Source organism: Oratosquilla oratoria, chromosome 5 (assembly GCF_046742065.1).
Source record: "Oratosquilla oratoria isolate Oo_2021 chromosome 5, ASM4674206v1, whole genome shotgun sequence".
NCBI classification, from domain to species: Eukaryota; Metazoa; Arthropoda; class Malacostraca; order Stomatopoda; family Squillidae; genus Oratosquilla; species Oratosquilla oratoria.
In genome coordinates this window covers 58850075-58870459 of record NC_134781.1, presented here as the reverse complement: position 1 = coordinate 58870459, position 20385 = coordinate 58850075, and the positions used below count along the sequence as shown (strand labels likewise).

Genomic DNA, 20385 nt, shown 5'->3' with positions numbered 1-20385 from the left:
TCACCCAATTTTCCTTCTCTTTAATCACCTTGATCACTTTTTCCTTTGCATTCTCTTCTAGCTGCTGCTGTACTAGTTCTTTGAATGATAGTTTTTGACTTTCACGTTCCTTGTATCACACTACAGTACTTGTGTTATAAAATATAAAGTCACTGTTGTTTTACTTGTTCTTTTGTACTCTAATTATAAACACAGAAAACATGATGAAACCAATTCATAGAATCCGGGGGTAACTCATATTCAACTAAAAAAAAAAAAAAAAAAAAAAGTATAATCAAGACACTGATGCCGGCATCCTCATGTACCCACTTGCACCTCATGACGTCTACATAGGTGTCATTGTACCGAAGTGTTTGATGTGTTTTCATGTGTCCCATTGGTATGATATTATTTAGAAATATGTTTCCAACACCCACTTTGATTTCTTATCCATTCAGTCACATGCATTTTGCAGTATTTATTAATTCTTTTTCAGGCTATTTGTGCTCTGGTACCTCATTGTTGGGGAGGGCAAAACAGCAGAAATGGACCGAATGTTTGCTTCTCTAATTCCTGGATTTCCTGTTGCTCCCATGGGTGCCTCTGACTTTGGTCAACTAGGAATTTCTTATGTTGAAGCTTCACCAATTCTTCCTCCATCAAGTGCTGAAAAGACCCCAGACGATTTGACCTCATATCTCTTAAGATCACTGTTGGACTTCATGGTCACACAGGTAAGGAAAATTTACTTAGGAGTTAATAAATTAAAAATAATAATAATAAATTGTAAATAAAAATTCTAAATTTATTATTTATCAACAGAAACAATCTTTAGTTACATAATCAATGTATATAAACAATTGATGTAATATAAGTATTGAATTTGGCTTCATTTTAGGTTCGCCGTGTAGAATGGCGAGACAAAGCACAGCACCCAAAGTCGTTTGCCTTTCTCTTCTCAAGCTTCAGAACAGCATATCTTCCATTTATATTTCCTAACTTCAGTTCTTCAAATTCATTGTACAAGCCAAATTTAGGTAAGAATGTTATCCTCATAGCTCTTTTTACAATATACAATGGATTACAACAACAGAGTATGCCTACAGGAGACCTTTTTGGCCCATTATGCAGCAAAAATAAGCAGATAAATGAGTGAACAAAAGAAACATTTGCATACATTGCAGCTTATTGCTTAGGTGTTTTGCAATTGAAGCCTAGACCTGTGGACTGAACTACTACTCATTAACCTTTGCAGGAAGTTTATTCCATTCATTGACTGTAATTTATGAAATTGTGGGACAAGTGATAAATACTAACAAAAAGAACCATCCCCCTCTTCAAAACCTGTCAGCACCCATACCTCTGTCTGGACTTGGGATAAGTGCTCAGTTTATGGACCCAGGGCCTATCAGCATGACCTTTTCCCATTTTCAACTTCTCTTCTTCTCCTGTCCATCCTCCTCCTTCTCATCATCATCATCCTTGTCCTCTTCCTCTGCCTTCTCCTTTTTCTCCTGTTAGCCAGTAACAGAAAAAGATAAACAAAAAAAAAGATCATCAGAGATGCTATCGAACATCATTTAGAAAGTAACAGCTTGATAAATGATAGCCAGTATGGTTTCAGACGGAAACGTTCTTGCGTGACTAACTTACTCGAATTCTACAACACAGTTATCTCCAATTATGATACCGTCCCACACGAAAGACTACTTACTAAATTAGCTTTGCATGGAATAAGTGGTAGCCTATTAGGTTGGACTAGTAATTGGTTAAATGGTCGAAAACAGAGAGTTGTTTTAAATGGAAAAACTTCTGGATGGAAAAGTGTTGCAAGTGGAGTTCCTCAGGGTTCCGTTATTGGGCCACTTCTATTCATAGTATATATAAATGATATAGACCATGGACTAAAATCTACTGTTTCCAAATTTGCTGATGATACAAAACTGTGCAGAGTGGCAAATGATCACTCAAACCAATTAGATATTCAAGAAGATTTAGATCAATTACAGCAATGGTCTGAAAAGTGGCTAATGAAATTTAACACAAGTAAATGCAAGGTAATGCACATAGGTAAAAATAACAGTAAGTTCGATTACAAGTTATTTGGAAATTCGTTAACAAAAGTGGATAGTGAAAAAGATCTCGGCATAATTATTAGTAACGACCTCAAATCATCCAAGCAGTGTATTTCAGCCTCTGAGAAAGCAAATAAGATTCTGTGACTGATTGCACGATCTTTTGATTTCAAAAGTCCATCACTCATTAACAAGCTATATAAATCGTTAGTTCATCCACATTTGGAATATGCTGTTTCCGTATGGTCACCGAATCTCATTAAAGACATTGACAGACTGGAAAAAATACAACGGCGAGCCACAAAGCTGATTCCAAATATCAAAAATAAATAATACGAAAATCGACTAAAACACATGAATCTGTTTTCCCTAAAAAAGCGTAGACTCAGAGGTGACTTCAGGTCTTTAAGATTTTAAAGGGAATTGACAACATCAAAAGTGACAACATTTTCACATTGAATAAAAATCAGACAAGAAACAATGGTCTCAAACTGTCCAGAAATAGATTCAATTTGGAAGTAGGTAGAAACAACTTTGCCAACTGTGTAGTTAATGAATGGAATACACTTCCTGCACAGGTAGTGCAATGTAGTTCAGTTCGAAGCTTTAAGAATCATTTAGATAAACACCTAAGTAAGATGCTGTAATGATTATAATTTGTCTAATATTATTAGTTTTTGTTTTGTTATCATTTGTCTGTCTGATTTTCATTTATCATTAGTTATATGTCAATTTATTATTATTTACTATTTACCTGTTTGTTTATTATTTAACTATACCTATGCATTTATTTATGTATTTTATTGTTATTTACATTGTTATAGTTTTTATTTATTATTTTATTATGATTTTTTTTTTTCGCAACCGACCTAGATATGGATCAAAACATGCTCCGCCTTTGTAATCCTTTGTAGTATTGGGAGACCTTAATGCTAGGGTAGGAAATGAACCAATTGACAGAGTGGTTGGAAAGTGTGGAGTTCCAGGAAAGAATCGTAGTGGAGAGTTTGTGGTAGAGATGTATCTAGAGAGTTGATAGCAAATATAGTGTTTTGGAAGAAAGTCAAGCATAAGTACACATGGGAGAGGGTGGTGGATGGAAGGGTGGTAGATAGAGCATCAATGGACTATGTAATGGTAGATGGTATAATAGAAAGAGTTAAGGATGTACATGTGCTAAGGGGAGAGAGTGGGGGAATATCAGATCATTTTTTGGTGGAAGATAAGTTGAGAGTGGAGGATAGATGTAGGAGGAAAAAGTGAATTCTGAATGAAAAGGAGAAGGAGTACAAGAAGCTGAGAGAGGAGTGGGAGGGAGTGAAGGATATAGTAGAACTAGGAGTGGAGGAAGAATAGGAATGGTTCAAGGAGGGAGTCACAAAGTGTGCAAAGATGGTGTGTGGAACAAGAAGGACGGGAGGAAATAGAAGGAAGGGTAGTGAGTGGTGGGATGAGTAAATGAAGAAGGTTGTAGAAGAGAAGAAGCGAGCTTTCACAGATTGGTTACAAAACAGGACGAGGGAGTCATATGAGAGGTACAAAGAAAAGAGAAGAGAAGTAAAGCAAAAGGTAAAGGAGGCAAAGAGGAGAGCAGATGTGAAATGGGGTAAGAGTATGACAGAAATTTTTTGAAGTAATAAAAAGATGTTTTGGAAAGAAATTAAGAGAGGAAGAGGCAAATCATGTAGAGAAGAAAAGGTAAAAGGTGGAGATGGTGAGATGATAATGAAAGAGACGGCAGTAAGAGGAAGATGGACAGAGTATTTTAGGGAGTTGCTAAATGTGAAGGAGGATAGGGAGGGAAAGATTGTTGCAGTGGGAAATGCTAAGAAAATGACCGTGATGAATGAGGCAAATGGAGGAGAAATAAGGAAGGATGAAGTGAAGGCAGTTGTTAAGATGATGAGAGCAGGTAAGGCACCTGGTTTGGATGGATGCCATGCAGAATGTCTAAAAAAAGGAGGTACAGTGATGGTGGACTGGCTGGTGAGGTTATTTAATGTTTGCTGGAGAGAGGGTAGAGTGCCAGAGGACTGGAGGAGTGCCTGTATAGTTCCATTTTACAAGGGAAAAGGGGACAAGTGTGAGTGTAGTAGTTTCAGGTGGATTAGCTTGTTGAGTGTAGTTGGGTAGGCTTATGGGAGGATCTTGATTGAGAGGATTAGGAGAGGAACAGAGGGATTAATTGGTGAGGAACAGTGTGGATTTAGGACAGGTAGAGGGTACGTAGATCAGATTTTTGTGGTAAGACAGATATGTGAGAAAGCTCTAGGAAAAGGTAAGGATGTTTTTTGGGTTTTTATGGATCTGGAAAAGGCTTATGACAGGGTAGACAGTAAGGTCTCTGGGAGGTTTTGCAGATATATGGGATAGGAGGAAAGCTTTTAGGAGCTGTTAGGAGTTTGTACGAGAGTAGTAGAGCATGTGTCAGGATTAGAAATGGAGAGAGTGAGTGGTTGGAGGTAAAGGTGGGACGTCATCAGGGATGTGTTATGTTACCCAGGCTGTTCAACTTATACATGGATGGGGTGGTGCGAGAGGTAAAGGCAAGGGTGGTGGGTTAGTGATTGGAGATGGTTAAAGAAAATGGAGAAAAGTGGGAGGTGAGCCAGCTATTGTTTGTGGACAACACTGTGCTTGTAGCAGGATCAGAGGAGGGATTGACAGAGTTTAGGAGAGTGTGTGAAAGAAGAAAGTTGAAGATAAATGTGGGTAAAAGTAAGGTGATGAGATGTACAAGGGATGAAAGTGGCAGGAGACTGGAAGTGAGCATTAAGGGAGAGCAGTTGGAGGAAGTTTTAGATATTTGGATGCGAATGTGGCAGGAAAGGGTGGAGTGGAGGTGGAGGTAGAATGTAGATTGAGAGAAGCGAGTAAATGCCTTGGTGGATTAAAAAGTGTAATGAGAAATAGACATTTGGGAATGGATGCTAAGAGGAGATTGTATGAAAGAGTGATTGTGCCAACAGCATTGTATGGGGCAGAAACATGGAACATAAGAGAGGAAGAGAGAAGGAGTTTGAATGTGTTTGAGATGAGGTGTCTGAGAAGTATGATAGGGGTTACTAGGCTGGATAGAGTGAGAAATGAGGAGGTGAGGAGGAGAACAGGAGTGGAAAGGGAGTTGGAAGATAGGATAGATGAAAGATCACAGATTTAATGAAGCAGCCTTGCTGTGGATGTGCTGTGTCTTGTGACACTGCTACTGACCCAGGGCAGTGGACAAGTTACAGGGATGACCCATCATCCAGGAGGTGCCAAGATAAGAGGGAGGGTAGAGGGTGGAGGGGAGTGGAGTGTATTGGGGATGGAATGGGTGGGAATGATTTTTATGCCTTTGTTTTTTGGCTACCTCCCTTGTAAGGGGGAAAAAGCCCTTGGTATATGTATGTATTTCACTTTTATATAAATTTCCTATTGTTTTCTGCATACAAAACAAATTGAGAACAGAATACATATTATTAATACATATTTTTGTGGGGTGCAGAACAAATTAATTGAATTTACATTATTTTTTGTTTGAGTAAGGAAGGGAGAAGGCAAGAGATAGAGATGAGTGAAGAATGGCACTATAATGATGATACAGTAATGCATGGATGATAGGAGGCAGGAGATGGGGTGGGGTAAGGAGTGGTTATGTGTGAATTATATTTTCTCCCTGTCTTCTCTTTTTCTGTATGAGGGGACAGAGATGGGGAGTCGCTGATTAAGTGAAGTGACCTTGCTGTGGATGTACTGTGTCTTACTGCATTGTTTCTGATCCAGAGTAGTGGGTGGGATACAGGGATGACCCTTCATCCACGAGGAGCTAAGATGAAAGGAAGGAAAGGGTGGTGGAATGTGTGGGAGTGGGTACATTCCATTTGACTTGCCTACCTCCCTTATAAGGGGGATAGCCAGTCAAGGCATATACCCACCTTCCACCCATCCCACACCCATTTACTCCCATTTCATTTTAGCTCCAAGAATAATACAGCGTTCTTTTTTATGACTGGAGACTCCACTTCAAGGAGAATGCCTATCACTTCCTCCCTCTACTATCCCCTCTGTTTTACTACCTTCCTCAAATAATGTCTACCTATGAGAAATTAAATTTCAGTTCATGAATATTTGGTTCACAACATATATTTTTGGAACACATTTATTTTGTGAATTGAGATTCCTCTGTATTTAGAATAAGTTGCAAGAAATAACAATAAGCTCAGTGAGTCCTTCAAGATATATTATAACATTCATGGCAGGAAAATATTTTGTGAAAAATTCTCTTTTAAATCAATGTTGAATTAATCTATCTGAAAGACTTTTTCATGAACATGTAACTTTTGCTACAGTATATAGATGTTCACGGGTCATGCATATTTTGATATGTAAGATGACTGGTTAGATTTAATGCTAAATTTTTTTTTAATAACTTTTGATTTCCAGAATTACCAGAATTGCGCACAAGTCCTGGGGTTAGCATGTATGGAACATGCCAGGTTGCAGTCATTGAGTGGGTTTGTAAATTTGTCATGGCCTCAGCCCAACGACGTGTGGATGGGCAGTCATCATCAAATATACCAGGGTAAGTCACACCATAAATAATTATTATTTGTTTCATTTTCTATATCAAAGGGAAAGATTATTGAGCCTTTTGTTTTGGCTGCCACTAGGATACATCACCCAATTGTGCCATTTTGCAAGGAATTTGTGAATGAATTTCAGGGCAAGAATGGATGATTAACAGCCTAGCACTTCTGGAGTACACCTTTTCCACCTCATCCTCTTATTCCTTTTCCTCCATTTCCTCTCATTCTCTCCCTTCTCAACCATTTTCTCTTCTTCCCCCCTCCTCCTCCTCCTCCTCCACATAGTGAAACTTGAGGCAACGATTAATTGATTGATTGCATACACATGCACACACACAGTCGAACTGTCAACAAGTGCTCCAGTAGGCTGCATCCAAAAGATGAAATTTCTCAATAGTGCAAGGAGAGCAGGAGGCCTGGGTTGTATTGAGTGGGAAGGGGAATGCTTGTGGTCCGAGATGGTATGGTGCAGTGTTATTAGTGTCTACCGAACAAAAATAGAAGGGGAATCAGGGTGGAGCAAGGAAAAATGGCGGTGAGATTGAGCTGAATGCTGACACAAGCACAGAGTCCTTTAACAGCACAAAACCAAAGCTTAATGTAAACAGCAGTCTTGAATCTCCAAGGCAGTTCCAAAAAATAAGTGATGATGAACCTTTTTCTGGATTTGGTAGGTACGAGAGAAAAAACTTGAGTAGAATCATAGACATAGAAAAAGAGATGAGTTTTAACAAGAGTTCATGGGATAAAAAAATCATAGATCAAAAGAAAGAGATTATGAATCTAAGAAAGGAATACATCAAAGTAAACAAAGAGGTGTGTGATTTAAAGAAAAAGAATGCTGAAATAGATAATGAGCTAAGTGATTTAAAGAAAAGAACTGAGGTAAAATGTGAAAATGAAATGATGAAAAACAAAGATATCACCAATAGTGTGACTTTAAAAAAAGAGGTAAATGATAAAATATAGGCAATGTCTGAAATGATTTAAGATAATTTAGGAAAAGAATGGAAATCCAAGAAACTGGAAGGATAGCTTTTAACCCCTTCACTCCGGGGCACATCGCACGTCTGGCAGCATTAGCTGCCCGACGTGCGATGTTGCGTCATAATAATCTCATTATAAAAAATAAAGTCAGTGCTCAATCGTTCGTTCTTTCACCCGTGAATTTTGATAACCATAGAAAATATGATGAAGCCAGTTTAGAGAGAATGGAGGTTACATAGGTACGACTACAATAAATATAAACAAGACGCAGACGTCGGCATCGTCGCGTACCCACTTGCTCCTCATGACGCCTACGTAGGCATCACCGTATGGAAGTGGTTAAAGAAACAGTACAACAACAAATGCAGGAGAATGCAAAAGACACAATTATTCAAATAATCAAAGAAAAAGCAAATTGGGTTAAGAATACAGTGGATAAGAAAAAGTGTATTATAGTATATGAACTAAAGGAAAAACAGGTCTGGTTAGATACTTGAGAGAAAAGGAAGAGAAAGAAATAGTGAGAACTATCCTAAAAAAGAATGGGAGAATACACTAAAGGACTAAAGAAAGGAATTGACCTCTAAAGAAAAATTAAGATAATGGTAGCGGAAAACATATGATCAAAATCAGGAAAGTTAGCAGAGTGAACACTACCAAATTATATGGATAAAAAGAGAAATAGATGTTGAGGAAAGAGAAAAAGAGAAGATACTAAGAGGTGAAGCTAAAGAAAAAATGCAAAAAGAACAGAGATAAAACAAGAGTTCTATTGGAGAGTGTTAGACATGAGGCTGAGAAAATAGTATATCCAGGTAAGGGAAATGAAAGGAACAGAAAACGAGATGGAGAAGGAAAAAAATTGAAACTGGCTTATACTAACATAGATGGATTCCGACAGTTGTCCCCGGACTTGAACCCAGGACTTGCACGGTGGCAGGTCTGTACTTCTATCAACTATGCTACTGAGACTAGAACGACAAAAGTCTATCAAGGATATGTACCAGCTTATCCACTGGCTACAAGTGGGCTTGGTTCTTCATAAAATAGAGATCAGGACGGCAGTTAGCAGTTGACTCAATTCCTGCGGGAGTTAGATTAACCCCGAAGTTGAAGAATCTTATACAGGCACTCCTCGTTTAACGACCTACTCGGTTAACGACAACTCGGAGTAATGACGGGCTTTATGACAGACCAATATTCGTTTAACGTAAATCTCCCGAAGTTACGACGTCGTGTACGATAATTAAGTTGGCTGAGGCAAATTTGTATGATGTTATAAATGAACTTGTACGGTGGATATTAGCTGTGAGGTAAAGTGTTCTGAAGCTTAGGTCTACATTACCATCCTGCAAGCTGGAAAAACTACCTGGGGTACAGTATATACCGGTAGTGGTAAATTTTTAGTTTCGACCAAGGGCGCAATATAGCAATAGAAAATTAATTATTAATTTTGTAAATTATAATGTATCAACGTAATATGCAATTTTGTGAGCGGAAATAAAAAAAAGGTGCTAAAACAAATTTCGTAAGTAACAAAGTCATGTCGGACGAATGGTACACCATGTTTGTTATGATAGATGCCGATGCCGAGGAAATGAAAGGATGATAAATTCGCCTAACCTAAACTAAACTAACCTAACCTGTGTTTGATAGATCATTACCTGCAAATTAAATGTCATCCGGCTCGTCCTCGTGAGAGACGTTGGCAGACGACAAGATGGCGTCCCGATCCTATGCTACCGACTTCGTTCATTAGCATATTTTCTTGTAGCATGGTATTTTTTACTTTCATTTCCGCCCACAAAATTGCATATTACGTTGATACATTTTAATTTACAAAATTAATAATTAATTTTCTATTGCTATATTGCGCCCATGGTCGAAACTAAAAAAATACCCCGGTATTCAATATGGAATGTCAGCATACGCGGATTTGGTCATATACGGTAATTTCGGGAACATAACCACCATAAATAAAGCTTTAATGTACTGTATAAAAGAGGGAAATACACGAAAATAAAGATACATGTATTGCTGGACATTGTACATACAGTACATGTACGTATATGTATACAGGTAAACGTCGACTTACGATGGCATTAGGTTTCGATAGAGCCATCGTAAGACGATCTCATCGTAAGTCGATCCCCACTCTGTTCCGTGGTCACTGTACCTAGCCTACCTGTATATTAACCACCAGAGATACTGAATATAGCCTATTAAACATGTACAGTAGTTTATTTAATTATTTTTATCCTTTTTACCATATTCAAACACTATAATATGTATTTTCAGTACGGAACTTAAATCTCGCGGGCAGCAGCCAATGCCAGCCGTACGACGTGACGTAATAATACTCGCATCATAAAATATAGTCACCGCTTATATCGATCGTTCTCTCTTTCACCTGCGAATTTTGAAAACCACAGAGAATGAGATTCAGGGCGCATTTGAGAGAATGTAAAAACACAGGGGCGACTACAATAAATATAATCAAGACGCCGATATGGCAGCGTCGCGAATCCACTTGCTCCTCATGACGCCTACGTGTGCGGCACCGTATGGAAGGGGTTAAATTATCATATCGTCGTCGTCGTCGTCGTCATCGTAAAGTCGAACAATCGTAAGTCGCGGCCATCGTAAGTCGACGTTTACCTGTACACTTCCGCTTAACGACCAATTCGGTTAACGACGGCGCGCTGGTCCCAATTGTCGTCGTTAAACGAGGAGTGGTTGTAGTTTCAGTAGCATAGTCGGTAGAAGCACAGACCTGCCACCATGCAAGTCCTGGGTTTGAGTCCAGGGACAGCTGTTGGAATTATTTGATTGACATTATTGTCATTGGCGATTCTATTCAGTTAACATAGATGGATTTATCTCATGATTAAATGAACTAAATGATTACCTGTCAGAAGAAAAATGAGACATTATGAGAATTATGGAGATGAAATTAAGGGGTCCACTACCACCAAATAGTGTTGGACATGGATCATGTAATCACTGGATTAAAAATAGAAACAAGAAATAGGGTGGAATCATGTTTTTGGCTAAGAAAAACTTTAATGTAGTCAAGGTTACAGGTGATAAAAACAGTATGGAAATGATCATGATGAAAGTTGAAGATAATGACAGGAAAAGTAGAAATTTTGTGGTGATTTATGTGCCCCCAAAAATGGGGTCTTGAAAAGATAGTGAGTATTCTAAAATGTTAGAAGATACAGGGCATTCATTAAATGAGATGCTGAAGAATGGAGGAAACCTGGTAATTATGGGAGACTATAACTGCAAAGAAATCAGTTGGGAAGAGATGACAGTGAAAGGTGGAGAGGATCCATGGAGAAAAGTATTAGCTTGACATGACTATAGAACATACAATAGCACAATGGGTAAAAGAAAATACCAGATATAGAAATAATGAAGAACCGTCGAGACTAGATTTAATATTTACATCATAACCTGAAATTGTGGATAAAATTGAATACAAGACACCACTTGGGGAGAGTGATCACATATTAATAGAGTCTGAACTAAAAGAGGAAATACAGTATATATGGAGAGAAATGAGAAATACAGAAAAGGAAGACTAATGTATAATAAAACAGACTAGGGAACTTTGGAATTTTTTTTTCAAAATGCAAGTTGGGAAAATTCTACAATGAAGAGGCACAAGTGAAAGAAAAATGGATGGTTTTGATGGAAATTTATAATGAAGTGGATAAATACACACCAAGACAGAAACAGGAAAAGGTATATATTAAGTGCTGGTTTAACAGAAGGTGCAGTGAGGCAAAAGATAAAAGAGCTAAAGCTTGGAAAAGATAAAAAAAAAAGTTTAAAAATCTGGAAAGTGGCAAATATATATCAACCATAGAAATGAATATGTAAAAGTGCATAGAAAGGAAAAAAGAAACTATGAAAAAGACATAATAGAAAAATGTAAAGACCAACCCAAGCTATTCTATAGATATATGAAAGATAAACTCAAAAATAAGCCGGAAATGGTGAAACTACATCATGGAAATATAGAATACAGAGAAGATTTAGAAATGGCTGAAGTCATGAGAAATCACTTCAAGTCTGTTTTCACTAGAGAAAATGTACAGCATTGGGATGAAGGGCGTGAAGTGGGATCTTCCCCCCCCTGAGGGAAATAACACAAAAAGAAAGAATGGATCATTTAACGAACCTTGACATCAGGAAATCACATGGACAAAATATATAATAAGTTGCTCACTAAGAAGGAAAAATACCAAAAGACTGAAAAATGCCAATATTGTACCAATATATAAACAGAGGAAACAAGGAAGACCCTACAAATTATAGACTGGTTTCCCTTACTAGCACTGTAGCCAAATTTGTGAAAAAAGTTAAGAACAGATGGATAAAACATCTGGAAGAAAACAATATACTAAACCTGGGACAATTTGGATTTAGACAAGGAAGATCATATGCCACAAATTTGATTTGTTTCTACTCAAGACTAATAGATATAGGTAATACAAAAAAAGGGATGGATTGGCTGATTGTGCTTTCCTAGACTTAAAAAAAAGCCTTCGACGAAGTACTACATAAAAAATTATTAAGAAAATGGAAACCATAAGAGGGATACAAGGTAAACTATTGAAGTGGATGGAGGATGTCTTGCATGGAAGGAAAATGAGGGTAGTGCTCAGAGAAAAGAGTTCATTGTGGGAAGAGGTGATTAGTGGAGTTCCAATAATGTTTGCTATTATGTGAATGACATGGATGAAAATGTGGAATGTTACATGAGTTTCTTTGCAGATGACATAGAATTGCTAAGGAAAGTGAATACTGAAAAGGATTGTGAATTGCTGCAGAGAAATCTGAAGGTTTGGAAATGGAGTCAAAAGTGGGAAGTGGACTTCAACATCAAGAAATGCATCATATTGGAATTTGGAAAAAGTAAAAAAAGAATATCAGGTACAAAGGAGTAAAGAAAGTGGGATCTGAAAAAGACCTGGGAGTAATCATCACAAATGACTTGTCTCCTGATAAACAGATAAACAGAATTGTCGGAGAATCCTACAACTTGGTAAGATCAATAAAGTTGGCTCTTACCAACTTGGGTGAAGAAATGGTGAAGAAAATAATAGTCACACTGATAATGCCTAGACTGGAGTATGCTGCGACACTATGGTCACCCACTACCAAAAAGAATATAAAGAAAATTGAAAGAATCCAGAGAGTAACTACAAAGATAGCCCCAGTACTTTTAAAACTGTCAAATGAGGAGAGATTGTCATAACTGAAATTACAGATTCTGGAACAAAGAAGAGAAAGAGGGTCTTGCTAATGATCTATAGAATCATGAAAAGCATGGAAGTCCTTGATAGAGAAGACTTACTAAATTGGGTTAAGAGAATTACAAGTGGGACATGAAAAGAAACTCAAAAAGGAGAGTTATAGAAGAGACCTAAGAAAAAAATTAGCTTTCCACACAGAGTGGAGGATGTCTGGAAAAAACTGGATGAAACAAGAGTGTGTGCAAAAACTATACATAAATTTAAGAACAAACTAGACACTGCAAGGTACAAAGACGGGACACCATGAGCGTAGCTCCCCTTCCTATAAGGTACAACTAGGTAAATACACACACACACACAAGACTGGAAAAATGCCAATATCATGCCAATCTATAAAGGGGGGAGACAAGAAAGACCCAAGAAACTATAGAGCAGTCTCCCTTACAAGTACAATAGCTAGAATTTATGAAAAAGTCATAAAAATAGATGGACTTGATTATTCTTTCCCACTTTGTGTAGTTCAATCACCTTCACAATGTGCAATTTCCAGGTATAATGCAAAGGGCAGGGCACACCCCAAAAGTCAGTGAACACTGTGAGGAAAAATGAAGAAACTGTGACACAAAAAAAAAAAAAAAAAAAAAAACTCTTCCACCGAAGGACAGTCACACACTGACTGGCTTTGTCTCATGTGGCCATTGCATGGGTGAATGGCTGAAGGTTGCCAGTCAGTCATTTTCTCCTACACAGTTTTTGTGAACAAGATATCACGTGGATCCCAAAAACGTGAACCATTATGTGTACAGGTACTCCTCGTTTAATGACGACAATTGGGACCAGCGTGCCGTCGTTAACCGAATTGGTTGTTAAGCAAAAGTGTATACATATACGTACATGTACTGTATGTACACTGTCCAGCAATACATGTATCTTTATTTTCGTGTATTATCCCTCTTTTATACAGAACATTAAAGCTTTATTTACTGTTTATTTACGGTGGTTAGGTTCCTAAAATTACCGTATATGACCAAATCCGCATATGCTGACATTCCATATTGAATACCGGGGTATTTATTTAGTTTCGACCATGGACGCAATATAGCAATAGAAATTTAATTATTAATTTTGTAAATTAAAATGTATCAACGTAATATGCAATTTTGTGGGCGGAAATGAAAGTAAAAAATACCATGCTACAAGAAAATATGCTAATGAACGAAGTCGGTAGCATAGGATCGGGACGCCATCTTGTCATCTGCCAACGTCTCTCACGAGGACGAGCCGGATGACATTTAATTTGCAGGTAATGATTCATCAAACACAGGTTAGGTTAGTTTAGTTTAGGTTAGACGGATTTATCATCCTTTCATTTCATCGACATCGGCATCTATCATAACAAACATGGTGTACCATTCGTCCGACATGACTTTGTTACTTACGAAATTTGTTTTAGCACCTTTTTTTTCCGCTCACAAAATTGCATATTACGTTGATACATTATAATTTACAAAATTAATAATTAATTTTCTATTGCTATATTGCGCCCTTGGTCGAAACTAAAAATTTACCACTACCAGTATACACTGTACCCCGGGTAGTTTTTCCAGCTTGCAGGATGGTAATGTAGACCTAAGCTTCAGAACACTTTACCTCACAGCTAATATCCACCGTACAAGTTCATTTATAACATCATACAAATTTGCCTCAGCCAACTTAATTATCGTACACGACGTCGTAACTTCGGGAGATTTACGTTAAACGAATGTCATAAAGCCCGTTGTTACTCCGAGTAGGTCGTTAAACGAGGAGTACCTGTACTTGAAAAGTTGACAAAACAGTCCGTGCTAACTGCATTCCTTATGTTCCTCTCCTAATCTTCACAATCAAAACCCTCCCTTAAGTTTTCCCAAATACAATCAACAGACTGATCCCTCTGAATCTACTACACGCTTACATATATATATATATATATATATATATATATATATACATATACATATACATATACACATACATATACATACACATATATACATATATATATATATATATAAATATATATATAATATACATATACAGGTAAACGTCGACTTACGATGGCATTAGGTTTTGATAGAGCCATCGTAAGACGATCTCATCGTAAGTCGATCCCCACTCTGTTCCGTGGTCACTGTACCTAGCCTACCTGTATATTAACCACCAGAGATACTGAATATAGCCTATTAAACATGTACAGTAGTTTATTTAATTATTTTTATCCTTTTTACCATATTCAAACACTATAGTATGTATTTTCAGTACGGTACTTAAATCTCGCGGGCAGCAGCCAATGCCAGCCGTACGACGTGACGTAATAATACTCGCATCATAAAATATAGTCACCGCTTATATCGATCGTTCTCTCTTTCACCCGCGAATTTTGAAAACCACAGAGAATGAATCATTTGAGAGAATGTAAAAACACAGGGGCGACTACAATAAATATAATCAAGACGCCGATATCGCGAATCCACTTGCTCCTCATGACGCCTACGTGTGCGGCACCGTATGGAAGGGGTTAAATTATCATATCGTCGTCGTCATCGTAAAGTCGAACAATCGTAAGTCGCGGCCATCGTAAGTCGACGTTTACCTGTATATATATATATATATATATATATATATGCAAGATAGTTCAATGTTCTAACACGGTAAGATGAGTAGTAGATTCCACTATTGGAGAAAAAAAAAATGTTGTACAAAGACTACAATGACTGTGTGGTTATACAGGTAGTCGTCGACTTACGACTGAGTTCGGTTCCGACAGACAGGTCGTAAGTCGATCTGGACGCAAGTCGGTCTATGTATATATATACAGACGCTCCTCTACTTACGTTCATTCGTTTTACGTTTTTTCGATTTTACGTTTGAACTGACTAATTTTTTTTTTTTTTTTTTTTTTTTTTTTTAGTTTAGTTTAGTTTAGTTTAGCGCTCTTCGTAGTTCAAACGATACTTACGCATGACGCTGGGTCCATTGTTTACATGGCACAAACGACAAACTGAACGTGCCTTGCCTCCTCCTCCACCACTCAATTTATGTTGCTTGAATTTAATTTATTTGAAATTAATGTTACAGTAAACTCACGCTTATCTGAACGCGTTTTAACCAATTAATCGCATTAACCGAACATTTTCTCAATACGGTAGCCATCGCTTCAACTGAACGTATTTGGATCTCAACCGAACATTCAAACACCGCGCCGCCTCTTCCGCCACCCCCGCGCCACCCGCAAGCTTCACTAAGTGCTCACACGGTGGCAGCACACTCCATGTTTACACCTGATCGGCTGTTTATACTCTATAGAATATGTTTATGAACTATTATAAGCATTTCCATGTGTATGTTAAGTTTACAGGTACGAATATTGCAGCTGACATTACCGCATACAACTCTATGGGAATGAAACATACAAAGTAGGATTAACCGAATATTTCGGTTAATTGAACATTTCTAATCGCCCTTGGAGTTCGGATAAGAGGACGTTTACTGTATTTTACAATGTTATGTGTATAATTAATGATTTAGGGGTGTTTTATAAGATACGGTAATAGAATTTACGGATGTATAGTACAGTATGAACGGTCATACATTACTAGAACGTACAGTAACAACTTACGTTCATTTTCAACTTACGTTCGGCCGTTCGGAACATAACTAAAACGTAAGTTGAGGAGCATCTGTACAGTATATATTACCCTTTATATAATATATATATATATATATATATATTGTATATTTAGCATACTGAAATAATCTTAGCATCTTTGAACTATGTTGTATAGTATTTTTAACCTTTTTATAATTTCATCTGATTTTCTTTGGGAAACGTAGCCTAGGCCTAAGCATATTGAATAAAATCCTATCATCTTTGACCTATGATATTTAATACTGTATTTGTTAACCTTTGTATTATTTTACCATCAGACTTTCTTTAGGAAACGTATGCATACTGAATAAAATCTTATTATCTTTGAGCTACGTTGTTTAGTATTCATTAACTTTTTATCATTTTCGTTAGGAAACGTAGCCTAGGCCTACGCATACTGAATAAAGTCCTGTCATCTTTGACCTACAAATCCTTTTTTGTTGATTACATTAAAATCATTGTAAAGCAAAATTAGGAAAAAAAATATTTCGAAACACATTCTTTTCGTTTACGTACTGTACCGAAAATATTGTTATCGACAACAGACTAGGCATAAACAAAGTTTACTGTTACATTTTATTAATCGCAAAACATAAAAATACAAAATGCTGTACCGAACATTTTGTCATCGACAACAGACTAGGCATAAAAAAATACTGATACATTTTATTAATTGCAAAACATAAAAATACAAAATGTAAGGCAACATTAGGATTCTTTTTATTTCAACAAAACACATTCTTTTCGTTTAAGTACTGTACCGAACATATTGTAATCGACAACAAACTAGCTTAGGCATAAAAAGTTTGTTATATTTTATTAATTGCAAAACATACAAAAATACAAAATGCAATGCAAAATTAGGAAACATTTTACTTCAAACAAACAAAATGAAAGAATATTTAGCTGGCTGGGATGCTGACGCTGCCGGCAGCCTGCCAAAACTATTGTACTCGCGTCTCGCAGCGTGCGGAGTAATGTACTGCACTGCCAGGCATAACATTGCAATTCTATTACTCTATTAAATGTTAGATATTATTGCATCTCGTGGTCGTAAAGTCGATCAGTCGTAAGTCGACGACTACCTGTATATATACATATATATATATATATATATATATATATATATATATACACACACACATATAAATATATGTTTATGTATGTATATACCAGTATATGACAGAAAAGTGCAATGTGTCTTTCTATAGTGAGATCTATGGGAGAATCATTGCTGGTTACTATGGGACTGTGGGTTTCCAGTCATTAAAATTGAGTTTAGTATGTTGCTATTATATTTATTTTCTGGAACATTTATGTTTGTAAAATATTTGTCATCTTCATAAAGAAGTGTATACTATATTTGAGTATGTCTAGATTGATATTATTGGGATGAAATTATAAACAATTTCTTGCTTTACAGGGATGATGATGGGAGGAGGTCAGGACATGGAGATGCTCCAGAAGGCAGTGCCAGTGACCAAGATTCCGTTACATCAGCTTTTTATGTCAAGTAGGATTTTTATTTATTTATTTATTTAACTTATTATTATTATTATTATTATTATTATTATTATTTCAAAAGAAAAAGTGAATGCTCCACATGGTTGTTCCTGTTACTTCAGATTATTACATTGAGTAGGATTTTTTTATTTATTTTTTATTATTATTATTACAGAAGAGCTATGCCTCACTGCTTTGTTTTCTACCTAAGCAGCTCAAATGGGAGGGGTGGTTGATTGGATCTTATGTATTTATTTATGTGGATGTATTGTTTGATTCAGCCACACAATTATAAGGGTGAGACAGAGACTGTTGATGAAGTGGCTTTTCACTACATGAATGATGAAAAATATTAAAGGAAATCAAATATGCCATAGGTATAGTGATGTGCACAAAATGAGAAAATACAAAAATCAGCACTCCCTATCCCCTACCATCCCCTGCCTCTCCCTTCCTTGCATAACAGTATCATGCATATACAGCCACTCTCCACTCATCCTTAAATCCTGCCCTCTCCCTTCCTTGCTCAACAGACATTCCTCTCTTGCTCAATGCCCCGTTCACCCATCACATCCTCGGCCATCCCCTCAAGTTCACTTCATCCACCTCTGCCTTCCACACCTCTTTTACTAATCTTTCTTCATCCATTCTTTCCATGTGTCCAAACCATCCCAATACTCTTTCATCAGCCCTATTTGCCATCTTTTCCACTCCTGTTTCCCTCCTCACCTCCTTGTTTTTCACTCTATCCAGCCTAGTAACCTCAACCATACTTCTTAGATATATCATCATAAACACATTCAAACATTTCCTCTGTCTCTCGTAAATTTCAAGTTTCTGCCTCATATAGTGCTATAGGCACAATCACCCCTTCATACAATCCCCTCTTTGCATCCATTCCCAGATACCTTTTTCTCATGACACTTTTTAATCCCCCAAGGCATTTACTTGTTTCACTCAATCTACAATTTACCTCAGCCTCCACTTGTTCCCTTCCTGCCACATGTGACCTCAAATACCTAAAGCTGTCCACTTCCTCCAGCCTCTCTCCTTAAAGACTTACTTCCAACTCACTGCCATCCTCTCCCCTTGTACATCTCATCACCTTACTTTAATCCACATTTACCTTCAACTTTCTCCTATTGCATACCTTCCCAAACTGTCACTAACTCCCTTAATCACCCTCCATTTGCCCTGCCACAACCTTAACAGCTTTCCCCAGCTCCATATATCTGCAAAACCTCCCACAGTGCTTTCCTGTCTACCCTGTCATAAGCCTTTTCCAAATCCATAAAAGCCCAAAACATATCCTTACCTTTTGCTAAAGCTTTCTCACATATGCCTTATCACAAAAACCTAATCCACACAATCCCCATCTTTCCTAAACCCACACAGTTCCTCACCAATTACTCCCTCTGTTCCTCTACTAATCCTCTCAATTAAAACCCTCCCATAAGCCTTCCCAACTACACCCAACAAACTAATCCCTCTGAAACTACTACACTCACATTTGTCTCCTTCCAAATATGTATGTATATATGTACTCATATATGTGTATGTATATGGGGTCTGTTCAGAAAGTATCCAACCTTTGTTCATAAGAAATACATGTATCCAGATACAACAAACTTACCTACACATTTCCCCCAATGGTCCTGCCACTGCACTGCTGGAAGCAGTGCTGGAACACCTCTTTTAGGATGGCATGCAGCTGGTCCATTGCATTCTGTATGATTTCTTCTCTGGACTGAAATCTGGTTCCTTTCAGGGGCATTTTCATCTTGGGGAAAAGCCAGAAGTCACATGGAGCCATGTCAGGAGAATAGGGGACCTGATTAAGCACAGATGTGTTGTATTTGGCCAGGAAACTTTGTATCAAATATGAAGAATGGGCAGGCACATTATCATAATGGAGCTGCCAATTGCCTGCTGCCCACAGTTCCAGCCATTTGTGTTGCACAGTGTCACAAAAGTGATGCAGAACCTCTTGGTAATGCTCCTTCATGATAGTTTTGCCCTGTGGTGTGTACTCATGATGAAGTCCATCATTGGAGTTGATGATGACAGTCATCATGACTTTGACATTGCTGCAGACCTGCCTTGCTTTTTGGATGCTTCCATTGTGATAACTGTAACTTGGTTTCTGGGTCATACCCAACCCAGGACTATTACCAGTGATCATTGTGTTGAGGAAGTTGAGATCACTGTTCATAGTCTTGAGCATGTCCTGTGCGATCTCCAAATGGAGTTGCTTCTGCTCAGTTCTTAGCTGCTTTGGTATGAATCTCGCTGAAATTCTCCTGAAACACAAATCCTCC

At 37.5% G+C, this 20385-nt stretch overlaps 1 protein-coding gene across 4 annotated transcripts in view; it reads left to right on the top strand.

The window, feature by feature from the left end:
- Positions 1–20385, top strand: part of LOC143025511 (ral GTPase-activating protein subunit alpha-2) — a 148020-nt gene that overhangs the window by 24402 nt on the left and 103233 nt on the right. For all 4 annotated transcript variants that reach the window (XM_076185291.1, XM_076185289.1, XM_076185290.1 and 1 more), the window contains exons 4-7: positions 476–713; positions 878–1016; positions 6480–6618; positions 17988–18077. In XM_076185291.1, the coding sequence (XP_076041406.1) occupies positions 476–713; positions 878–1016; positions 6480–6618; positions 17988–18077 (606 nt within the window). The remainder of the gene's footprint in view (positions 1–475; positions 714–877; positions 1017–6479; positions 6619–17987; positions 18078–20385) is intronic.